General features: G+C 34.8%; 2 protein-coding genes, 1 long non-coding RNA gene and 1 pseudogene across 3 annotated transcripts; 3 read left to right on the plus strand and 1 right to left on the minus strand.

Annotated features, from left to right (window-relative positions):
- Positions 1–2,942: 2,942 nt before the first annotated feature.
- Positions 2,943–4,409, plus strand: LOC127120972 (pentatricopeptide repeat-containing protein DOT4, chloroplastic-like; annotated as a pseudogene).
- A 949-nt stretch (positions 4,410–5,358) lies between these two features.
- On the plus strand, positions 5,359–6,195 carry LOC127120973 (protein FAR1-RELATED SEQUENCE 5-like). The gene has a single exon (XM_051051596.1). It carries the CDS (start codon positions 5,359–5,361, stop codon positions 6,193–6,195), a length of 837 nt encoding a protein of 278 aa, XP_050907553.1.
- Positions 6,196–12,393: 6,198 nt separating this feature from the next.
- Positions 12,394–18,873, plus strand: LOC127117431 (uncharacterized). The gene is made up of 2 exons (XR_007801972.1): positions 12,394–13,047; positions 18,736–18,873. It is a non-coding gene; the product is annotated as an uncharacterized LOC127117431 (long non-coding RNA).
- On the minus strand, positions 18,070–23,565 carry LOC127117429 (cellulose synthase A catalytic subunit 8 [UDP-forming]). The gene is made up of 14 exons (XM_051047440.1): positions 23,278–23,565; positions 23,045–23,198; positions 22,863–22,934; positions 22,182–22,236; positions 21,940–22,096; positions 21,505–21,774; positions 21,076–21,421; positions 20,853–20,990; positions 20,667–20,792; positions 20,373–20,585; positions 20,061–20,289; positions 19,756–19,958; positions 19,331–19,684; positions 18,070–19,255 (listed from the first exon to the last, which is right to left on the minus strand). Exons 1-14 carry the CDS (start codon positions 23,514–23,516, stop codon positions 18,359–18,361), a joined length of 3,453 nt encoding a protein of 1,150 aa, XP_050903397.1. The 5' UTR covers positions 23,517–23,565; the 3' UTR covers positions 18,070–18,358.
- Between the last annotated feature and the right edge of the window lie 198 nt (positions 23,566–23,763).

Below are 23,763 nucleotides of genomic sequence, written 5' to 3' on the forward strand. Positions count from 1 at the left end.
TTATTTACCTTTGATTGAGTTTACCTACAACAATAGTTTTCATTCGAGCATTGGTATGGCACCGTTTGAAGCTTTGTATGGTAGGAGATGTCGGACACCTTTATGTTGGTATGAGTCCGGTGAGAGTGCTGTGGTTGGACCGGAGATTGTTCAACAGACTACGGAAAAGATTAAGATGATTCGGGAGAAGATGAGGATTGCTCAGAGTCGTCAGAAGAGTTATCATGACAAGAGGAGGAAGTCACTTGAGTTTCAAGAGGGAGATCATGTGTTTCTTCGTGTTACTCCGATAACTGGGGTTGGTCGAGCTTTGAAGTCGAAGAAGTTGACACCTCGATTTATTGGTCCTTATCAGATTTTGGAGAGGATAGGGGGGGTAGCCTATCGTATCGCTTTACCGCCGTCACTTGCGAATTTGCATGAGGTTTTTCATGTGTCTCAGTTGAGGAGGTACATTCATGATCCGTCGCATGTAGTCCAAATAGATGATGTACAGGTGAGAGATAACCTGACTGTTGAAACATCACCTATGAGGATTGAGGATCGAGAGTTGAAGCAGTTGCGGGGTAAAGAGATTGCCTTGGTGAAGGTAGCTTGGGGAGGACCAGCAGGTGGCAATGTGACTTGGGAACTGGAGAGTCAGATGAAGGAGTCTTATCCGGAGTTATTCGCTTGAGGTATGTTTTCGAGGACGAAAACTCTTTTAGTGGGGGAGAGTTGTAACACCCCGATAATAATATGATAATTATTTAAATTAAGTTAATAATATATTTATTAATTTAATTAGATAATTGGATTTTTATTATTATTATTTTGGAATTATTGAATTATTATTATTATTGGGATAATAATATAAAGTGGAAAATATATAAGTGTGAAATAAGGAAAAAGAGTCTCATTTGGAAAAGAAAGTTTTCACGTGAATAGAGAAGCGATTGAGAAAGTGGAGAAAGGGCAAAGAGGCAGAGCAAGAGGAAGAAGATTGGAGAAGAGAAAAGCTTGGAGATTAAAGATTCGCCGATTAACTCAGGTAAGGGGGGTTTATCGTCGTTTAATGGGTATTATGGGTTAGCATGTAATGGGTAGTGATAAACCGTTGAATTGACCCTAATTGGGATTGTGAATGCTGAAAATTACGTTGGATAAACTGGGTTAAAAACTGTAATTGAATCGATAGTTGTGTGAGTCGTAATTTGCTGGACGTATAGCTTTTTACGGAATTGGAATCGGAGGTCCGGAAATCCTCCAACGGCGGAAAATGCGGAGAATTCTGCATTCTGCTTTGTGTTAGCGCAGGAACTGCTGTTTTGTCTGCGTTAACCGGTTAACCCAGGGTGTTAACCGGTTAACACTGTTACGAATTGAGAATTAGTGCTGTTTTGCCTGCGTTAACCGGTTAACCCAGGGCGTTAACCGGTTAACACTGTTAAGTTTTGGGCAGTAAGCGTGTTTGTGCTGCGTTAACCGGTTAACCCAGGGCGTTAACCGGTTAACACTGTTAAAAAGTGGAAAAATGGATATTTTAAATGTTATGTGTATATGTGATGGTTGGCCTATGTCGGTGTATGATATAGTAGGGATTATTCCCGCTGTTTGGAGCAGTGTAGGTATTAGTAGAGTGAGCTAATACTGTGATTAATTATTTGACATGATATGATGTTTTGATGCATGTGTTGATGATATGTGATGGTGTGCATAATGTTGTGGATGTATATATTATGCATGTATTTGTGAATGGACTGTTGTATGGCTTAGAGTGTGAGCATATGTCCATTGTGGATTGTTGTTGATGTTGCATTGCTAGATGATTAGCGTGCATAGCATAGCCCTTGGGGTTGTAGCTAATTCCCATGGTGAGGAATTAGTGAGTGAATCATTGTGGATTTGTTGTTGATGTTTGCATGCTAGGTGATTAGTGTGCATAGCATAGCCTTTGGGGCTGTAGCTAATTCCCATGGTGAGGAATTAGTGAGTGAGTCACTAGGTCTCAAATGAGTGGGACTAGTGAGCTTAGTAGCCGTATCTGGATTTGATCGGTGAGCTTGAACTATATGTTCAAGAATAGTCGGTACCGCATGTGTGGAGTCTCATTGCATAATGTATGTATGGCGTATAATATGAATGGATGTATTCCAATATTATACGTGTGGTTGTGTTGGCATTGAGTATGAGTGTGAATTGTATTGACTGTTGAGTATGATTGAGTTGATATTGTCGTTGCTGAATGTGTAATCTGATTGGGTGATGAAACGTGTTAAATTACTTAACGTTGCGTGATATTTTATAATGCTTATTATATCGATTGAGGAACTCACCCTTACAGCTATTTTTCAGGTAACGAGCAATGAGTTGAGTAGAAGCTAATGCTTGGAGTCTAGTGTAGTCTCCTTAGTGGGTCATGCTCTGATAGATGTAACATCGGGAGGGAACATTTTAATTGTGTTGTTGATGATTGTTGAACCAGTTTACATGTAGTATGTTGCATGTTTTGAATGATCGATTTGATCTCTATCCGCTGCGTATTATGCAACTGTTTTATTTGATAAATAAATGAGCATGACAAGCTACTTTGATGAATAGTGTGAAGTGATTGTGTGACACCCTTAATTGCATATTACTCTGATTGATATATATATATATATATATATATATATATATATATATATATATATATATATATATATATATATATATATATATATATATATATATTGTTATTTTAATTAAATATTTGGGGTATTTTAGAAGGGTGTTACAAATAGGCCCCAATTGGACCTGTTGCTAGTACCTCAAGTCTATTCCTTGCGTTGACTGACCGTCTAAGTAGAACCCACAAAGTGTCCTGGATGATGTTCGAGCCTCTTGGAGCTAATTCTGATTGACGCGATGCAATATGGCATGAAATGCTAAATGACCTAAAAAGTGAATGCATGAATGAGGAGGGCAAATTTTGGGGTGTTACACAAAGCAAGGGTGTTAGGCCTGATATTTATACTGTCACAAGCATTGTTGATGCTTGTGCTTGTAGCAATGCTTTAGATAAAGGAAGGGATATGCACAGGTACATTATAAAGAATGGCATGGGATCAAATTCGCCTGTCGCAAATGCTCTCATGAACATGTATGCAAAATGTGGAAGTGTAGAAGAAGCTCGGTTAGTTTTCTCTCAAATTCTAGCTAAGGACATTGTTTCGTGGAATACAATGATTGGAGGTTATTCGCAAAATTCACTTCCCAATGAAGCTCTAGAACTTTTTTCGGACATGTAAAAACAGTTAAAACCAGACGACATTGCAATGGCTTGCGTCCTTCCAGCTTATGCAGGCTTAGCAGCTCTAGACAAAGGAAGAGAGATACATGGACACATATTAAGAAGAGGGTACTTTTCAGATTTGCATGTGGCGTGTGCACTTGTTGATATGTATGCCAAATGTGGGTTACTTGTTCTAGCACAGTTGCTTTTTGATATGATTCCTAAAAAGGATCTGATTTCATGGACTGTTATGATAGCTGGATATGGCATGCACGGATTTGGGAATGAGGCGATTTCCACATTCAAGAAGATGAGGATTGCGGGCATCGAGCCTGACGAGTCCTCTTTTGCCGCCATAATTAATGCTTGCTGTCATTCTAGATTACTGCACGAGGGTTGGAGATTCTTTAACTTTATGAGAAATGAATACGGTATTGAACCGAAGTTAGATCATTATGCCTGTATGGTGGATCTCCTTTCCCACGCTGGAAATCTATCAAAGGCGTACAAGTTCATCATGTCCATGCCAATTGAACCAGATGCTACAATTTGGGGTGCATTGCTTTCAGGATGCAGGATTCATCATGATGTGAAGCTAGCAGAAAAAGTGGCAGAAAATCTTTTTGAGCTAGAGCCAGACAACACAAGGTATTATGTTGTTCTAGCGAATGTCTACGCAGAGGCGGAAAAGTGGGAGGAAGTGAAAAAGTTGCAAGAAAAGATGCGTAAAAGAAGATTCGAACAGAATCTAGGTTGTAGTTGGATAGAGTTCGGAGGAAGGTTTAATATCTTTGTCGCTGGGAACACTAAACACCCTCAAGCAAAAAGGATAGACGCGTTGCTGAGAAAATTGAGTTTGCAAATGAAGAATGGAGAATACTCTACTAAGTTGAGGTATGCATTGATTAATGAAGATAATATGGAGAAGGAAGTGATTCAGTGTGGACACAGTGAAAAGTTAGCAATGGCGTTTGCTATATTAAATTTGCCGCCTGGGAGAACCGTTAGGGTCACGAAGAATCGAAGAGTATGCGGGGATTGTCACGAGATGGGGAAGTTCATGTCCAAGACAACCAATAGTGAAATTTTATTGAGAGATTCAAACCGGTTTCACCATTTCAAGGATGGTATATGTTCTTGCCGAGGTTTCTGGTAAATCAGTGGAAGAATTTAATAGTGTACATATTTTCCAATCACATTTCTGCTACTGGTGTAAGATGCCTTATGTACTGTGAAATCTGAAGTGTTTTGAGTTATCCTAGGTAATTTAGATTCAAATGGTTCTCCATTAGCATCTGATAACATATTCACATTGTTTTTTTTTAGAATACTAGTTAATTAACATTTGTCATTTTCTCCATCCTTCAAACATTCTTAGACTAAACCTACACGGTTCAATTAAGGCTTTGCTGCAATAATTTCAAGCAGTACTTTCAAAGGTGTTGGCAAATATTAATGCGTGTGCCATCCTTTAGAGTTCATTGCACATGCAATGCAATGGCTAATCCAAACTTGCCAGTTACCTTGGAATTGAATTCTCTCCTATTTTATATATTCTGCTATCTTTCTTGCTCCTAATCTAACGACTGAGAAATTATAAGAAACAATTAATTAAAAAAATACATTTATGAAGAGAGAATATGTGACAAGATTTTCAACAGAAGTATTTATTTTTTTACCTCTTAAACTTCTATCTTTTTCCAATTCTAATTTTTTTAATTTTAACTTTCAAAGTCTCCACATTCATCACTACCAACAAAATAAAAACTTACTGAAATCTTTTTAAGAGACTTGACTTCACCATTTTTTATCAACAAAAAATAGTGACTTCACCATTGTTATTGATTGAATAAGGTTAGTTTCTATTCATTTTGTTTTTCCAATTATGAATCAATAAAAGATATTTATCCATTGCTTATATATTATATCGTTATAATGTATTTTTAACAATAAAATAATATGTTCATGGTTTATTAAAATGTATTAGTTTGTTTGAATTTTTTTTTACAAATGCTAGTATATTTGTTGTTATGTGTAAATATAAACCGTAAATACATAATTTTTGTGTGTAGAAAATGCAAGAAGATTGGAAATCAAAGTTAAAAATGATTTTTGATAGCATTGAAGATGCTTGGAAGTTTTGGGTTGGTTATAGTGGAAAAGTTGAATTTGGAGTGAAGAAACAATATTATCACAACAACAAAAATGGTATAATTACTTCTTACAAGTTTGTTTGGAAAGAAGGTTTACGAAAACCAGATAAACGGGATTATAAAACAATCAATCCAGGGACGGAGACTCGAACAAATTGTCAAGCAAGATTAGGAATTAAGAATATGGATGGTAAATTTATGGTCGTTTATTTTGTGAAGGAACATAATCACAATTTACATTTACAAGAAACAACTCATATGTTGCCATGTCAAAGGAAAGTCTTTCAAATTCAATGTCATCAAATTGATTTAGCCGATGAAGAGGGATTACAACAAAGGAAGTTGTTTGATTTGATGAGTAAAGAAGTGGGAGATAGAGCTAACTTGAGATTTATTCATCTTGATCAAAAGAATTATCTTTGGGGGAAAACGCAAAGGAGTATGGTACATGGAGAAGTCGATTATCTATTGCAATATTTCCAAAGAAAGTCTATGGGAAATCCAACTTTCTATCATGCATATCAAATGGATGCCAAAGAACAAATTACCAATGTGTTTTGGACAGATGCACTGATGCTAATTGATTATGAGTATTTTTGTGATTTTGTATCTCTTGATTCAACATATTGCACAAATAGTTCACATAGACCACTGACACTATTCTCGGGATTTAACCATCATCGAAAAGCTACGATTTTTGGGGCTACTTTATTATATGATGAAATAGTTGAGTCATACAAGTGGCTCTTTGAGACCTTTTTAGAGGCTCATAAGGAGAAAATGTCATAAACAATATTTACTGATCAAGACCACCCAATGGCAAGAGCATTGGTTGAGATTATGCTTGAAGCTTATCATGGCTTATGTACATGGAACTTAATGCAAAATTGCATCAAACACTTAGGAAATTTGATGAAAGGTGAATCTCATTTTCTTAGTGATTTTAAGAAGTGTATGTATGAATATGAAAATGAAGCCAATTTGACGAAGATTGGAGAAATCTTTTAGCAAACTATGATGTTAAAGAAAACACTTGGTTGCAAAGAGTAGACACTATAAAGGATAAGTGGGCATCATGTTACATGAAGAAAGTTTTCACATTAGGAATCAGAAGCACTCAACTTAGTGAAAGCGTGAATGTAGGTATTAAACGATTTATGAATGTGAACTTAGATATAATAAAAAAAATTTAAGCGCTTTGAGGATTTTGTAGAAGAAAAGTGATATAATGAATTAAAGTGTGAATATGAAGCACAACAAAAAATTTCAAGACTAAGGAACTCATATTCAAAAAATTTGCAACAAGTGTCTGAGCTTTATACTCCTAGTATTTTTTATCAATTCCAGCATGAGTATGAGTTGTTTAAAAACTTCTATGTGAAAAGCATTGATATGCAACCATCTTTAATTGATTGTGTTATCGCCATGGAAAATAATTTAGGCGAATGGCGAGTGTCACTTGATTTAGATAAGAATTCAATTTGTTGCTCTTGTCGTAAGTTTGAGAGTTTTGGCATACTTTGTTGTCATTGTTTAAGAGTTTTTATTCATATGGATATCAAATCAGTTCCACAACACTATATCTTAAAAAGCTGGACAAAGTTAGCTACAAGTGAGACTTCACATAATGTTGATGTTAGCTATATGGAAGAAGATGTTGATTTATCCTAAGCCCAACGCTACAAGGATATTTCTCCTCGCCTTATTAGGATAGCCACTGAAGCATGTAGAAGTCCAGAAACATTCACATTCCTTTGCAAAATCACTAATGAATTGGATAGGCACATTGTCATACGGTGAACTGGACTTTTTTGTGGTTTTAATCGCAATGTCGCGGTTAGCAAGAGTCGCCACCGACTTTTCTTTTATCCAATAAGGAAAGGTGGAAAAGAACAGGAAAGACCTTAATTTAGATTTTGGGTTCGGGAGGTACATTATACAAAGGGAAGGTGTTAGCACCCTTTGTATCCATGGTTATCCATGGGCTCTTAATTGCTCGATCACTTATATTATTTTTGTCTGAAAAAAAAGAGTGTTTGTGAATTGTTTAGAAAAATTGTTTTGAAAAGAGAATTTAACTTTGTAATGATTCTTGTATGAATGTATACAAAGTGATTATCTCGTTTAGTTTTGAAAATTGTTTAGAAAAATATAACTCGGTAATGATTCTAGTATGAATGTATACCAAGTGGTGATTTTCTGAAGGTATTTTGAAAGGTGTGAGGTGTGAAAAAATGTTTTAGGTTGTGAGCCAACAATTAAGAGTTATACCGACCCAAGGTATTTATGAGTATTTCCTATCCTTATGAGGGTAAAACTGTCCTTATTATTGAGAAATAAGTAGTTTTATCCTTTGGATGTAAAAGGGTCATCGTAGGGTCATCGATTGGTCATTGAAGGCAACAGTTACGAGGATACCTTAGCATTCGAAGGGACTATCATCTTTTAACCGTAGGCAACATCGGAGGGTCATCGAGGGACAAAGTTGTATATTCGAAGGCAACATCCGAGGGACTATAATTTATTTTATGATGATTTAACCGAAGGGTCTTTGCTAAGGGTATCCCCACGTTCGCGGGACATGACCGTAATATCGTAATCGTAAGGCAACAAAGAGAGGTCCAAGATCACTTATTCAAAGGCAAAGTTTTACAATTAATTATATAATTAGGATGAAACTCCACATTAAAATTATTAAAAATAATATATTAAAAAAAATTAATACATTAGAAATTAATACATTAAAAATTAATTTAGGGTGAAACTCCACAAGGGTATCCCACAAATAAAGTGGAATACCTAGCCAATAACCTTTTCCTGGGATATGTGAACCTTTACGAAACTCAAAAAAAAAGAAACATGTCAGAACACCAAATCAGGGTGCAATCGAAGATTACACCGGAGAAATATCACAACAATAAATAGGATAGGATAAATAATGCATGGCTATGATAAAAACATAAAAAAAAACAGACTAGAAGAATCAGGTACTGTCTCGTTCGCCTCTGCCTCGCCTAGCGAAGGCCACGGATTTTGAATTTGAAAACAGCCCCATGTTAGGAACTTTGAATTTTATGGCATTTTATCACAGGAATAACATGGTCAAACATTCAGGGTATTCAGGCATATTTAAATTCCCATACGAAAGCAAATTATATATCAACATTTAATCATGATGCATTATATATGTAGATATGGCCAATTGAAAGTATAAACAATAGAGATACGCAAACCTGTTTGCCAATTCAAGGTTGAAGGGATTGACCACTTGTAGTATCGGAATAAGTTAGGCAGCGGGAATTGGACGGCGATGGCTTCGGTGCAGATGGGCTGCCTTCAGGGTTTCTTTACTCTGAATTCTCCGGGTAGGCAGGGTTCCTATGCCAAAGTTTCTATCCGTCCTTCTCTGTTCTCTCTCTTTCTTTTTCCTCAAGGTTTTGTTCCAAGGAAACCTCAGAGTGTTTTGCTTCTCTTCCTTCTTTCTCCAGTAAATCTCCCAGTGTAAACTCCAAGTCTAACTCCAAGTGTCACTCCCCTACTGAAACTTCAGTATTTATAGACTAATTTCGTGGGTAATGGGCTTGGAATGAGGGAGACCCAAGTCCAAAATAATTTGTTATATTTTATTTATATATTTATTTTAATTATTTAATTAATTAATTAATTAATTAATTAATTAATTAATTAATTAATTAATTAATTAAATTTTTTTTTTTTTTTTTTTTTTTTTCAGGAAAAATGATGGGTAAATTTTGGGGTATGACACACATGCTAGAGTTTCAAAAGAATCAAGTTAATATTTCTCAGGTGAATGAGTTTATTGGTAAAGTTAAGGAAAGGAGTGACTTTTTTACTTATTTGTCCCTTTTTTGATTTTTTATTCCCTATATATCATATTCTGAAATTAAATTCCCAAAGTGCCCCTTTTTTAGTATTCACTCGTCCAATGGATGGACGAATTGCTGAAAATATTTTCTTGTAGTGTGGACTCGGCCAATGGTTGGCCGAGCTATTGAAGGAACGATTTTTTTTTATTTTTTAATTTAAATACATTTATTATTAATAAATGATTTTCAAGTCTACACATATGTTATTGATTCTTCATGATATTCAAGTCTACATAAATGTTATAGATTAATTTTTAGTATTAATAATAAATGTTTTTCAAAAATAAAATTATAATTACAAAAGTGGTATTTGAAAAGCATTTATTATTAGTACTAAAACCGCTAAAAAAATTCCATAATTATAATTAACGATATAAATAATTACATTAATTAAGTATATAAATAATTATAATAAAAATGGATACTAATAATGAAAATATATCTTCAAAACATCTCTTTTAGTTACTATTATAGAATTGCAATATCTACATGTGATTTCAAACTATGGATCACAATTGGGTTAAACATTATTGTCAAATTAAAATATATCTTCCAAGTATATAATTGAATTTAATACTTTATAATATTGTCAAATTAAAATAATTATTATTATAAATTAATTATAATTTATCATACTTTATTGTTTAAACATTATTTTTCTGAAAATGTGTGGTTAAGATTGATGTTAAAGAGTATATTTTATATATGGAAAAATCATTTTTCACTAGTGTAATTAGTTAATTTAACTTTTTTCTATTTTTTAAATAAAAATAATTATAATTATAATATTATAAAAATTATATACAAGATACATATTTGTGGTAGGTAATTTTTATAATATTATCTACAAGCACCCATGATGATTTAATACAAGCAAAAGGATTCAAAAAAAGAGAAGGCAAAAAGAGTTTGAAACGCAAGGTTGGGTAGAGTCTCAACTTCCTAAAAGAAAGAAAAATATTGTCTTTAAAGTTTCACAAATTCAGGTATTGTTGAATTATTTCATTTAATTGTTGTCTTTAGTCAACTACAAAAATTCATATTTTTATTTTGTGTCGTGTAGAACAATAAAAGACATGATTCACAAACACTGAGTTCAATATGAGGTGTCCAATACAAATGCATCTATTTGGCTCAATAATTCATACAACATATCATCAATTATAAGCCAATATCAGATTGAGTATGTGAACGTACCCATAAATATTTAGTGATTGAATGCTTTTATGTTTTGCGCAGAAAAATAATAACACATTAACTCAATTCGGTGTCAATAGTTTTACTCAATTATTGATGGTAAATTTTAAAAATTATATAAATTCTACTATTTATTTCAGTTATCTTTTAATTATTAACTTATGTTCTTTTAATTATATGAAAATATTCATGGAGATATTACAAAATTAAACCATCCGTAAAGAAGTGAAAAAGACATATTTTGAACAGTGACCTGTTAATATTTTCATCTAAGGGTTGTGCGAATGTAGTGACTTTTTTTTACATGTTCTTCCTTGTATACAAATAATTCACACTGTTTTGTTATGCAACATATTTTAAATTTTGGCTTATGATTTGTGACTTTGTGCATTAAATATATTGGTTAAGTTATTTTGAAATTGGCTTATTCTTTTTTAAAATTGGAGATATTAGTAATTGTTAGTATTTGACTGAGAGTATATATTTATGAAGAAATGATTCAGATTTGATAAATTTGTTAAATTGTTATTAATAGTAATTTTTATTTTAAAAAATGGGATTATGATTCTATCTCATTATAATGTTTTATTTAATTTTAATTATAAACATCATTTTAATTTGAATTGAATTAATGACAATATTCATTATGATGAAATTCTAAAAGTATTTAAGTAAAAATGTTAGAAATCCCGAAAATGATAGTATAATTGATATTCTCTCTTCATAAATGTATTTTTTAAATTAATTATTCCTTATAATTTCTCAACCATTAGATTAGGAGCAGGAGAGATGGAAGAATATATAATACAAGAGAGGATCCAATTCCACCAACCTTGTTGTGTAGGTTCTATGTTACTCGTATCATATCTTATACCTTTAATGTTGACGCTTAGGTACATGATATCTTGCTATAATTATGTATTTTGCTTGCAATATACAAGTGTCATGTATAAAAAGGGTTAAATATGTTGTTAGTCATCTTAAATATTTAATATTTCACTTTTAGTTTTTTAAAAAAAAATCTTCAAAGAATTGTTCTTTTAAAAATTTCAATATACACTTTTGGTCCTTACTCCTAAAACCAAAACAATTGCTAAATGTTGAAGTTGCTTGAAGTATTTTATGTGCTGTAACCGGTTACTACGGGTGTGTAACCGATTACAGTTGGAGCTAACATGCATTCCAGAAGTGAGAAGTGAAGTTTTCGTAGGGATAACAGGTTACCATAAAAAGTGTAACCGATTACCACTGAAGCGGAATTAATTTGATTTAATTTCAGTGTCAGGTGTAATTGGTTATCTATTTTGGCGTAACCAGTTACAGTTATGAGTTTTTGTATTTTCTGCTATTGAATTTGGTCCGTTTATATTTCAATCACTGAGTAACTTGTATATAAGTGTGTAGGATACTCTCTCTCTCTCTCTCTCTCTCTCTCTCTCTCTCTCTCTCTCTCTCACTCACTCACTCTCTCTCTCTCTCTCTCTCTCTCTCTCTCTCTCTCTCTCTCTCTCTCTCTCTCTCTCTCTCTCTCACACACACACACACACACTGATATGCACCAACTTTTGAGACTTATGCATTTCCTTCAAAATTCCTGAAACAACTTTGTTAACTTTTGGAATATTAATTCTTTTGTGACTCAAAGGAAGTAATCTGCCTTATAATTGAAAGAATGACAGAATTTGATACATGCATATAAAATAAACGAGATTGATATGAAATAAAGGAGAAATAAGAAATGGAATTATGTAGAAGGGGTGCCACACTCTTTCTAATCCAAGAGAGAATGATAACCCTATGGATGATGATCACCACAAGACAAGGATTTCTTGATAAGATCAATTTTAGTCCAATCCAGAACCTAAGAGCAAATACTCTCACTTACACAATGTGTAAACTTGCCAAAATTCATTGATTCAAAAAGAAGATACATGCCTCCTTTATATAGGAATGGCTTAAGATGATGAAATAAGTAAAAAATAACTCATAAGAAAACAAAAGGGTTTCAACCACTAATTATCATGATAGTGGGTTGAGTTATTACAAAGAAAGTGCAAAATAAAGAAGAGATAGTGGGGTTCTTGAAAGGGCAGAATAATGGCAATTCTTTATTTACCACTTCTCTTGTAATTTTCGTCCATTATAGTGTGGTTATTGGTATTTCCTTTATTTTTATTTATTTATGCATTATTGGGCCTTTTATCACATGCTTGGATGATAAGAATAAACCTGGGCTCTTTTTCTTCAATCTGGCCCATGCATTCTATTGACTTGATCATGAAGTGAACTAAAGCATCATTGACTCTTCTTTCACGTGCCCTTGTCATAGGACCTCCTAAGTCTTGCATTGTATCATTTCTGTCTTGGATTACGTCCTCATCATTCCCTCCTTCTTGAAAAGAATTCGACCTCGAATTTAGACCATCATCACCTACATCAAAAGGAGATAAATCAGCCACATTAAAAGTAGTACGTACCCCATACTCACCTGGAAGTTCTATTTTGTAGGCATTGTCATTGATCCTTGAAAGTACTTGAAATGGTCCATCTCCCCTAGGTTGAAGTTTGGACTTCCTTTGTGATGGGAATCTCTCTTTTCTCATATGTATCCAAACCCAATCCCCGGGTTCAAAAATAACTTTCTTTCGCCCTTTGTTTGCACTTTTTGCATAACTTTTATTTTTCTTTTCAATTTGCAATTTTACTTGTTCATGCAATTTTCTCACAAATTCAGCGTTAGCTTTCCCATCTTTATGCTTCAAAATAGATGTGTTAGGCAATGGTAACAAATCAAGAGGTGTTAAAGGATTAAAACCATACACAATCTCGAAAGGTGAATGTTGTGTAGTTCTATGGACAGCCCTATTGTAAGCAAACTCTACATGAGGTAACCATTCCTCCCACATTTTTAAATTCTTTTTAAGAACAACCCTAAGAAGAGTAGAAAGAGTTCTATTTACTACTTCAGTTTGTCCATCTGTTTGGGGATGACAAGTAGTGGAAAATAATAACTTTGTACCCATCTTTCCCCACAAAGTCCTCTAAAAATGGCTTAAGAACTTGGAATCACGATCAGAGACAATGCTCCTTGGTAAGCCATGTAGGCGCACCACTTCCTTAAAGAACAAATCAGCAACATGACACGCATCATCCACCTTTTTACATGGAATAAAATGTGTCATTTTTGAAAACCTGTCCACAACTACAAAAATAGAATCTTTGCCATTCTTTGTTCTAGGCAGCCCCAAAACAAAGTCCATGGAAATGTCAATCCAAGGAAATTCAGGTACAGGCAAAGGAGTATACAAACCATGAGGCATAACTTTTGATTTAGCCTTTTTACACACAATGCATCTTTCACAAAGCTTTTGGACATCAATTTTCATGTGAGGCCAATAAAAATGTTCTTTTAAGAATTCTAGAGTTTTAGAAACCCCAAAATGACCCATTAGTCCTCCCTCATGCGCCTCTTTTACAAGTAGTTCTCTAATGGAACCTTTAGGCACACATAGTTTTTTTTCTTTAAATAAATAGCCATTGTGCCTAAAATACCCATTGAAGGCAGTATGCTCACAAACTAAAAATTTTGAAGAAAATTCAAGGTCACTTTTATACAAATCTTTAATATGCTCAAGACCAAAAAAATTTGTTTCAAGAGTAGAAAGCAAGACATGTCTTCTTGAGAGTGCATCTGCCACAACATTAGATTTACCTTTCTTATGCTTAATTACATAAGGAAATTGTTCAAGAAACTCAACCCACTTGGCATGCCTCTTATTCAACTTACCTTGTCCCTTCAAATGTTTCAAGGATTCGTGATCACTATGAATGACAAACTCTTTGGACAGCAAATAATGTTGCCAAGTTTGTAGAGTTCTCACTAAGGAATACAATTCCTTATCATATGTAGAATAATTAAGGGCAGACCCTTTTAGCTTTTCACTAAAATAAGCAAGTGGATGACCTTCCTGCAACAAAACAGCTCCAATTCCCACATTAGATGCATCACATTCAATTTCAAAAGATTTAGAAAAATTAGGCAATGCAAGAATTGGTGTTTGGGTGAGCTTTTCCTTTAGGGCAGCAAAGGCTTGCTCTTGTTTTTCACCCCATTTAAAACCAACATCTTTTTTAAGAATTTCATTGAGGGGTGCTGCCAAGGTACTAAAGTCCTTCACAAACCTCCTATAGAAACTAGCCAACCCATGAAAGCTTCTTACCTCACTTACATTTTTGGGAGGAGGCCACTCTCGAATGGCTTTCACCTTTTCCTCATCATCGTGGACTCCTTTAGAGCTCACAGTGAAACCTAAGAAAATCACATGATCGGTGCAAAAGACACATTTTTCTAGGTTGGCATACAAATTTTCATATCTTAGCACTTGCAAAACAGCCCTTAAATGAATGCAATGATCATCTAAGTTCTTGCTATAAATCAAAATATCATCAAAATACACAACAACAAACTTACCCAAGAACTCCCTTAACACATGGTTCATTAGTCTCATGAAAGTACTAGGTGCATTAGTTAATCCAAAAGGCATAACCATCCACTCATACAAACCAAATTTTGTTTTAAAAGCAGTTTTTCATTCATCCCCTTCCCTTATTCTAATTTGGTGATATCCACTTTTCAAATCAATTTTAGAAAATAAGCATGCACCACACAATTCATCAAGCAAATCATCTATTCTAGGAATAGGATGCCTATATTTAATGGTAATATTGTTAATGGCCCTACAATCAGTGCACATCCTCCAACTACCATCCTTTTTAGGGACTAGAATAATAGGGACAGCACAAGGACTTAAACTTTCTCTTACACATCCTTTACTTATCAATTCAGCAACTTGCCTTTGTATCTCTTGAGTTTGTTGTGGATTGCTTCTATATGCTGGCCTATTAGGCAAAAATGCTCCTGGATTGAGATCAATATGATGTTCAATTCCTCTTATAGGTGGTAAACCACTTGGCACCTCTTTCGGAAACAATTATTTAAATTCCTGCAAAAGAGACTCAACACAATTTAGCAATTTTTTTTCATTAGAAATAGTGGTTAGCAAAGGCACCTCCTTGCAAAAGAGCAAGTACAAAGGCTGGTGTAACACAATTGCTTCTTTTACATCTCTTTTTTTTGCAATTAAACTTTGTTTCGTTTCTCTTTTATCATTCTTTTTCTTTTCATTCTTTTCTTTTTCTTTTTCTTTTTCTTTTTCTTTTTCTTTTCTTTCTTGATCATATTTTTCTCTCATTTTTCTTTGATCTTCTCTCACCTCACTAGGATTTAACGGTACAAGATTGATCTTTTGATCATGATACATAAAAGAGTACTTATTGGAGTATCCATCATGATTGGCTTTTCTATCAAATTGCCAAGGTCTTCCTAATAACAAATGACTAGCTTTCATTGGTACTACATCACACAACACTACATCCTCATATTTTCCAATTTTAAAACAAATCTCAACTTGTTTATTAACAAGCATTTCTACACTTTCATTAAGCCATTGGAGTTTGTAAGGCTTAGGGTGAGGTTTTGTTTCCAATTTTAGTTTAGAAACCAAACGCGTGCTTGTAACATTTGTACAACTTACTCCATCAATTATTAAAGAACAAACCTTTCCTTGCACAAAGCATCTTGTATGAAAAAGGTTTTCTCTTTGACTTGTATCCTCCTCCTTTATTTGGCTTCCCAACATTCTTCTCACCATGAGTAAATCTCCACTAGGTATTTCTTCTTCAAACTCCTCATCATAATCACCATCCTCCTCTTCAACAATTTCTTCATTTTCTTCCATAAGCATAGTTCTCTTTGTTGGACATTGAGATGCAATATGTCCTTAGCCTTGACACTTGAAATACTTAACACTTTTGTTAGTTGAAACACTTGAAGAAGAAGATGTAATAGTTTTACCTTTGTTTTCAACCGTGGCTTCCTTAGATGATGAAGCACCCTCCTTCTTTGTTTTGTCCTTCCAACTTTGAGAATTGAAAGTGGTGGAATTTCTCCTTGCTTGGCTCTTTCTTTTGAGTTGTTGTTCCACTTTGATAGCTTGGTGTACCAATTCGTCCATTTCAACATAGTGGTGAAGTTCCACTATGTCACTAATGTCATGATTTAGACCATGGAGAAACCTAACCATAGTTGCTTCATCGTCCTCCTCTACATTAGCTCTAATTTTGAGAACTTCCATCTCCTTGAAATATTCTTCAACACTTTTAGAACTTTGAGTGAGTCTTTGCAATTTGTTGTGCAATTCCCTATGATAATAGGAAGGAACAAACCTTCTCCTCATGATTCTTTTCATCTCTTCCCAAGTATCAATTGGTCGTTCTGCATACCTCCTTCTATCTTTGGTCAATTGATCCCACCAAACTAAGGCATACTCCTTGAACTCAATAGAAGCAACCTGCACTTTTTCAAGATTAGAATAATTGTGACAATTAAAATTTTGTTCAAGTTTAGTCTCCCATTCTAGATATGCCTCCGGGTCACTCTTCCCAACAAAAGTTGGAACTTTAATTTTTATGCCCCTCAAATTATCTCCCCCTTGTCTCCTTCTACGTCTTCTTTCCTCCTCATCGCCACTACCATCATTAGAGTTTTGGGGCCTCCTTTCCAACTCATCAATTCTTTGTTGAAGTTGTTCACCTTGTTCTCTTAACAATCTTTCAAAATTATCACGCATGGTTGCGATCTGAACAGTTAAAGTTGTTGTTCTAGGTGAAGGTGGACTAGACATAATTGTGAAATATTTGTGAAAACAAGTGTTTAAAAATGGACCTCACCACTCTACTCACGTGTTTACACTCAATCACTCGTGTTTCACTCAAATTTTTTTTGGCTTTTTTTTAATAATAAAAACACTTTGCCTTTTACCACTCAATTTGCTCTTTTAGTTCTTTAGAGAAACCACAATGAATCAACACAAAGAAATCAATTTCAAATGATAAGCAACACACAAAAAACTTAAAAAAACAGCAAACCAAAAAAAAAGACTCTAAAACAAAGGAAACCAGGAGAATTTTAAGAGGGTGGCAAGAAAAAAAAAAGATTTTTTTTTGAATCACAATCTTTAACAATCAGGTCCCTTTTTTTAAAAAAAAAATTTCTTATACCCTTTTTTTTCGAATTTTTTTTTTATAATGATAAATGGATAATAATGAAGAACAAGAATATAGACAATTTACCACATTTCGGCCCCCTTTTTTTTTGGAATATGCTCTGATTACCACTTGATATGCACCAACTTTTGAGACTTATGCATTTCCTTCAAAATTCCTGAAACAACTTTGTTAACTTTTGGAATATTAATTCTTTTGTGACTCAAAGGAAGTAATATGCCTTATAATTGAAAGAATGACAGAATTTGATACATGCATATAAAATAAACGAGATTGATATGAAATAAAAGAGAAATAAGAAATGGAATTAAGAAGAAGGGGCGCCACACTCTTTCTAATCCAAGAGAGAATGATAATCCTATGGATGAGGATCACCACAAGAAAAGGATTTCTTGATAAGATCAATTTTGGTCCAATCCAGAACCTAAGAGCAAATACTCTCACTTACACAATGTGTAAACTTGCCAAACTTCATTGATTCAAAAAGAAGATACATGCCTCCTTTATATAGGAATGGCTTAAGATGATGAAATAAGTAAAAAATAACTCCTAAGAAAACAAAAGGGTTTCAACCACTAATTATCATGATAGTGGATTGAGTTATTACAAAGAAAGTGCAAAATAAAGAAGAGATAGTGGGGTTCTTGAAAGGGCAGAATAATGGCAATTCTTTATTTACCACTTCTCTTGTAATTTTCGTCCATTATAGTGTGGTTATTGGTATTTCCTTTATTTTTATTTATTTATGCATTATTGGGCCTTTTATCACATGCTTGGATGATAAGAATAAACTTGGGCTCTTTTTCTTCAATCTGGCTCATGCATGCTATTGACTTGATCATGAAGTGAACTAAAGCATCATTGACTCTTCTTTCACGTTCCCTTGTCATAGGACCTCCTAAGTCTTGCATTGTATCATTTCTGTCTTGGATTACGTCCTCATCATTCCCTCCTTCTTGAAAAGAATTCGACCTCGAATTTAGACCATCATCACCTACATCAAAAGGAGATAAATCAGCCACATTAAAAGTAGTACTTACCCCATACTCACCTGGAAGTTCTATTTTGTAGGCATTGTAATTGATCCTTGGAAGTACTTGAAATGGTCCATCTCCCCTAGGTTGAAGTTTGGACTTCCTTTGTGAAGAGGCTAACAACACTGACCAGAGAATAACAATGGTCGGAGTGCGGTTTTGTCGACCCATGAGACCCTTTAGGAATGGATAGAGATGAAAAATCACCCAAAAGGCAAAGAAAACCTTCCCAAAAAGGGGTCCCCAAGACTCATATCCCCCATTAAGTGCATCAGAAAATCCAGCAACAACACCAACCATGTTAATAATGATAAGAGTTGTTGGTGGAATCAAGAGAGTAGTCCATTTGATGATATAAAGTTCGCCAAACTCAGTATCCTCGGCAGCCTTAGCAGTGACAGTGAAGTTGGTATCAACACCGGCCAACATCTTAAGAAATCCTTGGAACACGGCGAACAAATGAGCCGAAGAACCTCCAATCACCCAAAATTGCTCATTACGCCACAAATCTTCGATACAAACACCACTCCAACGCAGCTCAAGCACACTTGTCACTATAATTGAGAGGAAAAGTCCAAGAAAGAGAACACTTGCAAGGTTCGAAAGCTGTAAAAAACATGATGTAAGGCATTAGTAGAATACGGATATGTTAAGACTTAGAAATAAAGATTAGGAGATTACCGTTGGAATGATAAATTTTCCTGTAAGAAGGCAAATTGCTGGCAAAGTACAATAAGCAACTAGAGGAAGTGATGTAAAAGGGTAGACAATGGTGTTTATATAAGCTAATCTCTGCAGCCATTTGAGACGGCCTCCTCCAACTGCATACCAAAGGGGACAGTGTCTACTTAAGAAAATTTCAACTGATCCAAGCGCCCATCGAAGAACTTGGTGCAACCGATCAGACAAGTTGATAGGTGCTGATCCTTTGAAAGCAGGCCTTAAGGGCATGCAGTAGATTGACCTCCATCCTCGGCACTGCATCTTGAACCCTGTTAAGATATCCTCGGTAACGGAACCATAAATCCATCCAATCTGAAAAGACAACAAGATATGTTGATTAATCAACAAAAAAGGAAACTTTAATCTAAACATTTAAGTCACACCTCTTTTCCCCATTCGGTCTTCTCTTCATATCCACAGCTAATTACATGAATGGCCTCTTTGATCAGCATTGAAGGATCAGCGGTTTCTGGCACCCCTCCTCCATTTTCCATTAATGCAGATTCAATGAAAACAGTAGACAAGCCAAAAGTTTTTTCAAAGCTCATCTGTGAAATCAACATTGACCTCTCGTTCTCGTCGTAATCTGCAGAAAGAAAAGAAACCAGAAGAACATTACACAGTTTACACTTGGAAGATCATGCTTTATGCTTCACGAAAACTGATAGGCTAAATTAACTGAGCTTACTGTCTATCTCCCTGAGATTATAAATGGCAGCTTCGAGTTCTGCCCTCTTTGCATCTCTAGAAACCCGCGACACGTCTTTGGTGGATTTTGAGGGAAAGCAACAGCATGAAGATACTGATAAATTGGCCATAGAAGGTGGACTATAGCCATAAAGTGCTTGTCGATTGAAAACACATCCAGTCCCCACATACATTGGTCCTTGAATGCCATCAAGTCCTCTCATGTTAACCTGAAATGTATGTAATTAAAATACTTGTTTGATGAGATAAATTTTCTGTCACATGAGAAAATAATGCTTTGCCATGAACTTACATCAAAGAAAACTGTATTGTGGTTGGCATACCGATCACTACGATCAATACCATCAAATCTTTGGGGGAACTGTACATAACAAACATCTCTACCAACTTCGGGATCCATGAGAAAACACATTGCTTCTCGAACAGCTTTACTGTTTTTAACATAATGATCACAATCAAGATTGAGAATGAACGGAGCATTTGTGAGAACTGCAGACACCCTCACCTGCATAGATCCATACAAACATCAAGCATTATAAAATCTTAATGACCTTATATAAAATATTATTACGGTATCTATACATACCAGTGCATTTTCGGCACCTGCTTTCTTGTGGTGTTGATATCCTGGTCTTTTCTCTCTAGAAACATAAACTAGCCTAGGAAGTTCATTTCCTTCGGTATCACGGGCACCAGTGTGTCCGAGGAAGACCTGGAAGAAATTTAGCATTGAGAATTGATTACACACCGAAATTAAAAATAATGGATATACCTGAATCATTCCAGGGTGATCACGCGAATTATTTCCAGGCCAAGGTGTTCCATCTTGCATACTCCATCCTTCTTCTGGTGTTTTCTGAGCCTTAGATACCATAGCATTAACTCGTACTTTATACTCTTCGTATTCTCTCTGAAAGAATTGAAATGTAATCAAAATGAGTCGGTTAACCAATTAGTGAAGTTACAAATAAGTCGAGGAAGCTTCACATGCTTACCTTCATCGCTCTACGTTCCTTCACAAAAGAAGGTTGCACTTTGTCTTTGAGGTAGTCAATCTTTTGTGAGAAGTAAAACTCGGGTGCTCTTGGCTCAATTGAAAACTTTTTGCAAAATGGCACCCACTTTCTTGCAAATTCAGCTGTCTCCACAAGAGATTCAAATGTGAGCATTGCTGCTCCATCATCCGACACATAACAAGATACTTTATCTACTGGATAGTCAACCGCGAGGAAAGAAAGCACTGTATTAGCTGTAATCAACGGTGGTTCTTTCAAAGGATCGACCGTACTGACAAAGAAATCAACAGAAGCAAGTCCAGAGGGTTCACCCTCTCTTTCAAACCTGGTTACGTCATAGCATTAAACATTTTACTCATACTCGCATGATTGTATCATAGTGTTAAACAATAGAATTTGTGCACTTACCTTGCAGACAGGTTTTCGATGGAAGTGTGTCTATTAATCGGAGACCATTTAGGGAACTGATCCAACACCCAGGAAAATGCAAACCAAATCTCACATATGATAGATGTCAACCACAGAGGAAAAGCACTTTCGACAGGATTTGTAACTCGATAATGGAAGAAAAGACCCAATATTATTAGCCGCACGATTATCACAGTTCTGTATGGTGCGAGTTTGGATTTTACTATTGGCACAACTACGGAAAGCGGAAGAGCAGCAGCCTCCGTAGACCTGCAAAGTAGATCATGCAAATGTCATAAATGCACGAAACATGTTAAGAATAAAATCAATAGTTTTATAGGTACAACCTGACGCTTACAACAATTTGATGAACAATTAACTATCAAAATCTGCGAGTAGAAGATAAAACTTTATTTCATTTCTCAATGAACTTACCGTATTTCTTCCATCTGCTGCTCTGATGGAACTGCAGCCTCATTTTTAGCCTTAGGTGAAGCCTTTTTATTCTTGTTCTTTTTATCCTTCCCCTTCCCTTTCCAGCTTTTCATCCGTTTTTTCCATGTTGAATTTCCAGATTCTTCAGTTACTTCTTCTACAAGAAAAGCAATACTGTTATTATCATCGATTATTTCTAACTAAAATTTACCACAATATGTGGTCTAGAGTCTCTCATTTACCAATATCAACCGTCGAAACTGTACTGATGTGTCTAGCATGAAGTCCTCCAACATCCTACAAAATTCAAAGCAATGTTTGTAATCAGTAAATTACTGATTCTAATAACTTCCACAATATTTCAAAAAATACAGATAGTAAGTCCATATTTCCCCTAAAAAATCCTATTGTTGCCAAAAACTAAGCCATTCCATTCCGTATCATCTAATAATTCATAGTAACTCACTACCTCTATAAAATATGTATACTTAGCTTACAGAACACACCCTATAAATGATCAGTATCTATCAAACAAAACAATTTGGCTTTTTGAGGTAATCATTTTGAGTACATTACATATGATCAAACAATTGTTGGTTCTCGGTACCAAATTGTTGCGACAACTGACAACATTAAATCACTAAATCTATGATCAATGACATAAACCCAACCCACACACAAGTTTCACCAATAAATCAGACATTTCGCTCAATGTAAAGAACACAGGTCAATTATTTAATCTACCAAAATATCTTTTTAAAAAACATCAATTAAGATTCATGAAAGAACTACATATTACATTAAAATTATTTCATGGTGCATTATAACGCACAGAAAGCCTAAAAAAGTGTGTATATCTAGACTAAAATCGTTTTGATTGCTCTCCAGGAATACTCAGCTTGAAACTATGTTATAGAATAGACCTTTACGGTTTTAGATGTGTCGCACACAACAAGGTTGTCTATATCAACTGAAGTGGTACATAGCCAATTGACCTGTGAAATAAAATATATCAGTGATCACATAACAGACAAATTTGGCAGAAGCAGAATAATTAAATAACCGGCACCCGGAAAGTTACAATAAAATAAGCTGCAAAACTCACCTTCTGAGGTACACCAATGTTCAAATGTAGAATATCATTGTTGCTATCACTTGACCCAGCATCAATATAACTGGACCAGTTCCACACTTTCACCAACTTATCATTTCCACCAGATATTAAGAATTTCCCTCTTTCCCCAAACAACGAAAATGCCCTGTGTCACCCAGATCAGTTAGGGGAAGCGTGAAATTGGTCCAAAAGTTTATTAATTAGAGATAAGAAAGGTAACTCACAGGCTAGAAACAGCTGAAGTATGGCCACCCATACTGTAATCAAAATGCAGCCTCTTTTTTACATTACGATCCGCATCTGTATTGCTAGTCGAACTACCATCTTTTAATCTTGATTGTGATCCTTTTCGTGTATTCGAAGAGGTTTTTGATCTTACAGCAGCGATTTCTGATTCAATGTCAATCACATTAATAACTCCACCACCTGCAACAGCACATACCCTGCCTAATTTATCTACCATGTCAATTTCTGGGACAGCTATTGCATGAATCAAGGAAGGGTTGAAACACTGCCCCGCGCCGCTATTACTTACAGTACCTGCAGTGAAGAAAGGAAGGATAACTGTTAGAAAAAGCCTTTATCCAGGATTTAAAACAGTTGTAATACTCAAACTTAAAAAGTTTTCGTTTGCTTATTGCACAAACAAAATAAGTAAAGATGTAACACTTGTGTTATTGCAAATATCAATTGGAAAAAATAAAAGGGTA

This window comes from Lathyrus oleraceus, chromosome 2 (assembly GCF_024323335.1).
Source record: "Lathyrus oleraceus cultivar Zhongwan6 chromosome 2, CAAS_Psat_ZW6_1.0, whole genome shotgun sequence".
NCBI lineage: Eukaryota > Viridiplantae > Streptophyta > Magnoliopsida > Fabales > Fabaceae > Lathyrus > Lathyrus oleraceus.